The sequence below is a fragment of the Xyrauchen texanus genome, chromosome 40 (assembly GCF_025860055.1).
Source record: "Xyrauchen texanus isolate HMW12.3.18 chromosome 40, RBS_HiC_50CHRs, whole genome shotgun sequence".
In the NCBI taxonomy this organism is placed as follows: Eukaryota; Metazoa; Chordata; class Actinopteri; order Cypriniformes; family Catostomidae; genus Xyrauchen; species Xyrauchen texanus.
In genome coordinates this window covers 11,848,829-11,857,040 of record NC_068315.1, presented here as the reverse complement: position 1 = coordinate 11,857,040, position 8,212 = coordinate 11,848,829, and the positions used below count along the sequence as shown (strand labels likewise).

Sequence of the window (8,212 nt, the reverse complement as noted above, 5' to 3'; positions counted from 1 at the left end):
AACCTCAGGTTTACATTCTTGCAGAATTTCTGCACTGTTGCTGAGCGCAGACAGTTTTTTCATGATGGTAGTTTAGAAGGAAGCTAGGCATCTTTTGTTTCTGGCTATGATCGGAAAAGGAGATGAAGTTTCTGTTTAGACGCTCAGACAAAAGTCCCCTCTCTTAGCAACAAAAAAACGTATAGTTCATCATGGGATTGTGTTACGCATTTTGTTGGGGAAACCACCGGACAATACATGAAAAAGTTTACATTTGTGATATACATGTGCATATAATTAGTTAAACCCTAATATTGTTGTTGTGCATATATTCACATATGCAGAGATACAGACAAATCACTAATGCTGATTATAAAGTCTGATTATAATGAAAAGGATGAGTCATGCAAATTATGCGCATTATTAATTCACATGTGTCTGTGTACTTGAATATTCTTGTGTATTAGGGGTTTCTAAGAAATTCTGTGATATGTTTCTGCAATCTGCTTTTCCAGACATGGAAAAACCACAACAACAAAAAACAAAAAACGTATGCAGCTCTCTAAAGTAAATTGTAGTTTTTGCAGAATGCTGAAAAAAGTTTTTGATTTCAGTTTCATCAGAAGTTGATCAGAAAATCTTTTGAAACTAATTTTTTAAATAGATTAACATGTATGAATGTTCTTTACATTCTTCAATTAAATAAAAATAATAATAAAAAAATCTTATTGTTGTTGTATATAAAGCCAAGATGGATTTCAGTGAAACACAAAATCAAAGATGTAATATTATCAAAGTTTAATAAACTACATTAAAGTGTAACAAAAACATGGTGCAATGATTTTCCACAAAATAATTCTATATTTAGTGGATTACATGTACATGTTCTAAATGAATCAGATCAGTCTAAAGTGTTACTGAAACATTAATCAATGCATAATGATTAAAGGCAATACGTGACCATGACAGAAAAGTTGAATATAAACAGTTAATAAAGTGCCTCGTAGTGTAACAATGGTAGAAAAGTGCAGCTTTAAAGAGGTTCAAATATTTGAGCAGTTTACAACTAAATGTTTCACAGTGGATAAACCTTCATATTTGCCATCAAGTAATACTTTTGTATTGTTGTGCCTTATGTTCACATTATAAAACAAAAACCCTAATTAATCTTAGACAGCATATACCCATCACCAGTCATATAGTCTTATCTACATATATACAATCAAAATCTTACCAATTTTTGTCAATCAACTTTTTTAAGATTGACAGGTCTTACTTACATCATCATTTATTGCACTATCCATCTACATTTACACACAAAAGAGTACATGGTACTTTCCAAAAACCCAATGGGTCCTTTTACTTGATTTCAATGCCCCGTTTCCCACATCTGTGATTAAACACTAAAGAATGAGCTTTTCTTTCCCACAGTGTAGTTTCTGAAATCTCTACAAGAAGGAACTACTTATTAGAGACCTGCTGAGCTGAAACCAGACTCATACACAACAGTCCTAATGAAATAATAACCTAAACTTGACCTAGAATGAGCTAAGCAGTGATAATATAATTAATATTTATGTTGTTTCATGTCCTCACTATGATAGATAGGATTCAGAGTGCAAAGGCTGGGATCCCGGATGCCGAAGAACTGTCAGTTTTACCTGAAAGTCATTTAAGTAACATTTAGTAAAGTTCACCAATTACATTGACATAAAAGCATTCTTTAGCTATGGCTTATTACCCTACCTCATCCTTGCTTAGCCTTCTTAGGTATTTGTGTATCTCCTCCACTGTGTCTATTAGCAGGTCATTGAAAGCCAAGATCTGATCCCCCTTATGGAACAGACATGAGTTTTCAATCAGCTTACACTCAGACACACTGAAGAGGAGGAGGATGAGAGAACACATGCGTAATACATTAGAAGTGGTTGATTTGTACTCTTTCAGGATACTTATTAGATGGCAATGTTCTTAATTACGTATGAGAGTTGTACCATGGTTTGCCTCCTTCCTGTGTGAAGATCAAGCCATTTTCCAGGTCTTTTTGACTTAAGCAGATGTCCTTCTTAACACGTGTGTGTGTTTCACTACAGAATAGAAATATATATGTTCAAAATTCAAACCACATTTTTCTTAAACATAGTGTTAAACATATTTAACAATCAGATGGCACTGTTTTAATTTGGTCATGGACACAATTACTCAGATTTGTTTTTTTCCCCCCTAAAGTAGACGAGCCCTCCCAAAGTTATTTTTACATCTCTGAAATTAAAGATGTAACCACATAATCACAATTGGAGGAGACCAGATAAAATAATTTATTATTGGTCCACGCCTTCACAGTGGCCTTAAGAATGATTTGGACATTTATGCAACTCTTAAAATCATAGGAGTGTCATTGGATAAAATATCAAATCAAGTGACATCTGCAAGCAAATTATACTAGATCTTTTTTCTGAACCAACTTTACTTCTGCTAACCATTTAATATAATAACATTTTAAATGTCTTTTAACCAACTGGTCTCAAGTTCAACTAGTGGCCGTGTCAAGTTTACACAGGTACCCTAGCAGAGTAATCACAGGTGTAGCTGTTCATTACATTATAGCAGTTTTGGACATGTTCCAACAAGTCTTTCATTTACATTTACATTTATGCATTTGGCATACATGTACATGTTCTATTGCCCCTGCCCCAGTTACAGTCTGTGCACATCACTGCAACCTTCACAATGTCTATAGCGATTACAGCCTTGACTAAAATTATAAAAATCACCTCTTGTTTGGAGGTGCCTCAATCAACGCAGCTGAGTCACAATTACCATTGAAGTTGAGGTTAAAGTCCTTAGAAATATTCCTCGATCTGAGAAAGAAAAAGAAAAAAAAAGTAAGACATGGAGAGATAAACCCATGTTTCACATGAAAACAGAAAACTCTCTGTTTTTTTTTTTCATTCCAAATTTGACCTTTTAGATTCACTCTCCTTATCCTGGTTGACAGTACCATTGCACAAATCGTGGGAAGATTTTGTGGAAGGGCTGAAAAGCCAGAAAAAAAGGAAAAAAACAAATATGAACTGTGTTTGAATTAAAAAGGCATCAATGATCAAGATCTTTTAAGTGCTGAATTAGGGTCACACCTCCATCGAACATGATATCTCAACTCAAAACTACTACAGCGGTTAATCCTTTTGTCAGCCATGACCATAAGTCTCAGGAATCAGGATGCTAAAAACCATGCCAAGTGTTTGTTTTAATCTCAACAATCACCTATGTCTATACAGACCCGTTCGGCAAGACTAGTTTTATTGGAATGTCATTCTCCAAACAGCAAAACAGACTGTTCAGCCATGTAAAGATAGAAAAACAGTGTTGTTATGCGGTCCTTAAATAAACAAAGAATCATGTATGTGTTTAGCAATTGGGGCATGGCAAGGAGTGAACTTAACAAGTGAAATATAATGCACATATAACAATGGCATGCACTGATGACTGCAACAGAGAGTTTACTAGCAAATACTGTACTGTAGTTCATCATATTTCACCTTTGCTCAGTTTTTTGCTTTTTCTGCTCCTCAAACTCAGTGGATGATATTTGCTGTGTCCTCAGATTTGCCGTGTCCTCAGATTGTGGTTTTGTGACACAATCTGACAGACTGTCTGCACGCACAGCAGAGATCTCTCTGTCCCTTCAGAAACAAATTATTTATGACAAATCATCACCCAACAATGCACCAGTACATCTTATCAATGCACACACCCTGTCAGTCTTTATATATTCTCACTATACTGTTTGATCATAAAAGCTAAGAACAGGGTTTCAATGTCAAGTCTAACAAGGAAGCAAATATGTACTGTATTACGTTTCCATAAAAGGAAATGCTGTGCATGATATCTAGCAAACACACATTGAAATGTACAAATTGTGTACTGTAAAATGTAACAGAAACTAATATTAGAAAACTCTCATGGGTTAAACAACAGTGAACCAAAGAGTTCAAACACACTTTTTCTGAATGCATGCAATGTCCTCCTCCTCCTCCTCCTCCTCCTCCAGGGACTGTTGAAACACAGATTGCCTAGCCATAAAAGAAAAAGAAAATCATTAAATTTTTTTAAATTGCATGTCAGAGTACATTCAGCAATATAGTACATTTCATGTTTCACATGGCCAGTTCAAGGTGAAGTTTTTCATTATTTTCAATGTTAAAATACTTTCACTATTCCAACTCAATGAACTATATACAAGCCATTTGTAAGTTGACTCCTCTGAAAAGTGTAAACACTTTGGCTCTGTGGCGCTGTCAAGACATTGCTCTGTTTGTTTGAGTATACTGACCAGCCTGGCACAGCAAAATTTGCTCATCCATCCAATAGCATGTGTTTGGGGGACTGGCTACATACAGTACTGTATTTGTACCACTATGAACATACGATTGGAAAACATATTTAAAACCATAATTTTTTCAATTCTGTTTGGTGACTCTAATGGCGCAGAAATGAAACACTTCACCTTCAGAGGGACAAGTGCTCTTAATGCACTAACAAACAGAGAGTAGGCTATCTTACACTGATGACATATGCATGTACTCGTTGTCGTCTTCATCCTCATCATCATCATCACTCTCTTGAGTCTGTCAAATAGAGGTTTGAGTTTTTGTTTAATTTGTTTTCATATAAAGATTTAAGAGCAATTGCTTGCATATGTGAAAGAAACAGTATGTACTTGATTGTGTAAAACCATGTGGGCTTCTGGCATTGCAGCTGATTCGCTGAACTTGCGAGGAATATCATAGTGGTCGTTCGTTGCTGGCACATAATTGAATATACATGCAGGTGCAGTGTGTCTCACATGGGACCAGTAGGGGCAATGATCAGTTACGCTCTGCAATCATTAAGAGATGTACCATAGTATTCAAATCGACTGAACATTGGATGGGTGATTATATGTCTTGTTATATTGCTAAAATATATAAACAAATCAATAATACATATACAATATATTCTTGTATGCAGAATGCAGGATTTGACCTACTTGCTCTCCAGTACAATCTTGAGAGTTGGATTCTGGACCTTGAGTAGGTGCAGATATTGATCTACATCTGTTTTCCTGTGAAAAAAGAGTAAACTACTTGAATATAACAAGCGGTATATATATATATAATGTGGACATTCCTACTTATACTTTATTATTACTGCAATGCTTTCCATATTTATAAATCCAATGTCATACCATTTTTTTTGTTTTGTTATAACAACTATTAAAAAACACAAATGGAAGAATGGGAATTCAATGGCCTAAAGCATTTGAACAAATTAATACTATGTAATTTGTTTTTCTTTTTCAAAGTAGCCACACTTTTCTTAGATTACAGCTAAGCACTCTTTATATGCATTCTGTGTGCATGAGGTGTCCACTTGGGATGCTTTTCAACAGTATTTGAATTTAAGATCATGAGTGTGTCTGATCTTGGTATGGACTGGTATTGGACACGTGTATAAGCATGTGTGTGTGTGTGTGTGTGTGTAGAGAGAGAGAGCGAGAGAGAGAGAGAGAGAGAGAGAGATATGTAAATGTTTGTTTACCGATTGACAATCTGGCAGATTCTGTTTTAATTTCTCATTCTTCAGAACCTTGATTAAGGCTTTGAACAAACCATCTACCTCATCACTAAAACAACAAACAAACAAACACCAGAATACACACAGTTCTGGTCATTTTAAAATCAAAAGAATAAATTCTTTGCTTGCATCCTGAGTTTCATAAAATTATGGTGTGACATCAGTGAGAGATATGCTCATAATAATCATGGCTAACCTGTTTTTTCCAATGAGGAAATAGTCTCTTGTAAATTTTGACACAATATCATCCACCCTCAAGAACAACACTGAGGATGGAGGACACTTGAAGTTTTTCTGGATCCAGTCCCACATATGATGTTCCTCAGGGCCAGTAGTCAGACAGCTGACTCTATAAAATAGGAATAATTTCTCATTACACTGTTATAATACTTTATATATTTTTGTAATGAATGTTCGATGCTATTTTACTTACTTTGAAAGGTCTATTTTTCCATATTGTTCCTTCCTTTCATGGTTTTTAAAGTATGCCAATTGATATGTGTCTTCCTCCATCTTGGAGAGCACAAAGAACCGGCGCTTCCATGATTTCTGCAGTGGACAGGAAACTGCTTACATACATATTTCAATAGACTATATGACCTTAACGCATGGCATTAATCATTTTTGTCTTTGAAAATATGCATACAAATTGAAAAATTAGTAATGTATTGCTAATATATTTTGTAAAACATACTTACACTCTGCAAATGTATTTAAAATATAATCTAGTTATATATTTTTTATGTATTGTCCAAAACATATATTTTTAAAAACCATTTAAGCAAGAATAGAAAACATTTTCTTTATACCAATGTTTTGATTGATTTCTTGCCACTACAGCATAAATATATTTTGCTAATATATCTTTTTTTTTTTTTCATTTGAAAGATTAAACATAATATGGGTTCTATTTTTTCAGCCATGCTGTTCACAACATATATTTACAATTAGTTTGAAATCTATTTGAAAAATAATAATAAATAAATAAATCTAATAAATAAATCTATTAGAATGAATTTAATTATTGTGTTAAAATGCTTACCAAGCCATTTGTTAATCTGGTCAAACAAGGGGACTTGTGCAGGTAACCAGTGTAAAGCTCCTCAGACTTTGCTGGTTCATTGTAAAATGTAGACATTGGTGCTGCAGAAATAAGCCATCAAAAGTAATCACAAATACAGACACCGCCCATTTAAAATCTTTTAAAAGTAATATGTCATTAGACTGATCAAAAAGACTGTTCCTTGATTCTGTTATTTCCCCAATAGATTTCAGACTTACTTGATTTACTTCTGACCATATTGATGCTGTTGCTGTAGTGCTACAATAGATGCAAAATTTTCTGTAAGTTGTTGTCTAACCATGAGCCACTGATGCACATCAGATGCAAACACATTTGAGCAATGATTGATACTCATGCAATAATAATATTCAAAGAAGTGTAAGTGCAATAATAATGATAACAAAATTGTGTTGCAGCTAAAGTTCCCAAATGAAAAGTATCAGCATAATTTCTATAGATGTTCCAAGTATATTATCAATGCCTTACCTTAGTAGCTGTAAGTTTAAAATCAGTGTCCTCTTTTAAGTTATCCTGCACTCACAATGTGCATGTCAATATGTTAGTTTAGAAGGAAGCTCAAGGTATTTTGTTTCTTTCATAGAGTTATGCTGGTAAGAGGAGGAGGAGTTTCTCGTTAGACCTCAGGTTTAATGTCCCTCCCCTTTGATTGTGTCTAATATTAGTTTGTGGAAATCACCGTAAAAATTATGTTGGCTTTATTAATGTGCATCTTGATATAAATAGTTTGTAAGGTAGTGTAAAGAAGTTTGACATGACAAGAAGAGATTTAGCTTCTGCACATTAAAATTAAAATGAAAAAGTTTTGTTTGAATACATTTTTTGAAACTCATTTACATACTTTATACATGTACACACATGACTGTGTGGCAACACATAGCTCCAATGCCATCATTAAATTTTCTGATATATGCAACGGTGGAAGGTCTGATCACTGACAATGAAGAAACAGCCTTCAGAGAGGAGGTGCACTCTCTGACATGCTGGTGTCAGTAGCACAAGCTCTCCCACAACACCAGCAAGACCAAGGAGCTTGTGGTGGACTTCAGGAGAAAAGACAGAGAAAACAGTCCCATCACCATCAATGGAGCACTGGTGGAGAGAGTCAGGAGCTTCAAGGTCCTCTGTGTCCACATCACTGAGGAACTCACATGGTCCATCCACACTGAGGCCGTTGTGAAGAAGGCTCACCTGCGCCTCTTCTTCCTGAGATGGCTGAGGAAGTTTGGAATGAACCACCACATCCTCACACGGTTCCAGCACTGTAGAGAGCATCCTGACTGGCTGTTTCACTGCCTGGCACAGCAACAGCACCGCCCTCAACTGCAAAGCCCTGTAAAGGGTGGTGGGATCTGCCAGACACATCATCGGAGGTGAGCTTCCATCCCTCCAGGACATCTATACCAGGTGGTGTGTGAAAAAGCTTGGAGGATCATCAGAGACTCCAGCCACCCGAGCCATGGTCTGCTCTCACTGCTAACATCAGGCAGGCGGTATCACAGTATCAGGACCCGCACCAGCCGACTACATGAT

The 8,212-nt window shown here is 35.6% G+C and overlaps 1 protein-coding gene across 2 annotated transcripts; it reads right to left on the bottom strand.

The window, feature by feature from the left end:
• Positions 1-795: 795 nt before the first annotated feature.
• On the bottom strand, positions 796-7,247 carry LOC127633681 (pleckstrin homology domain-containing family S member 1-like). Of its 2 annotated transcripts, XM_052112931.1 has the most exons (16): positions 7,148-7,247; positions 6,880-6,919; positions 6,641-6,741; positions 6,032-6,147; positions 5,795-5,947; positions 5,563-5,647; positions 5,012-5,086; positions 4,703-4,861; positions 4,546-4,610; positions 3,984-4,055; positions 3,522-3,665; positions 2,944-3,015; positions 2,754-2,840; positions 1,974-2,066; positions 1,726-1,858; positions 796-1,640 (listed from the first exon to the last, which is right to left on the bottom strand). In XM_052112931.1, the coding sequence occupies exons 2-16, from the start codon at positions 6,896-6,898 to the stop codon at positions 1,575-1,577; spliced, it is 1,440 nt and encodes a 479-aa protein (XP_051968891.1). In that variant the 5' UTR covers positions 6,899-6,919; positions 7,148-7,247; the 3' UTR covers positions 796-1,574. The 2 variants fall into 2 exon arrangements, with proteins under 2 accessions (XP_051968891.1, XP_051968892.1); XM_052112932.1 differs by lacking the exon at positions 2,944-3,015.
• Between the last annotated feature and the right edge of the window lie 965 nt (positions 7,248-8,212).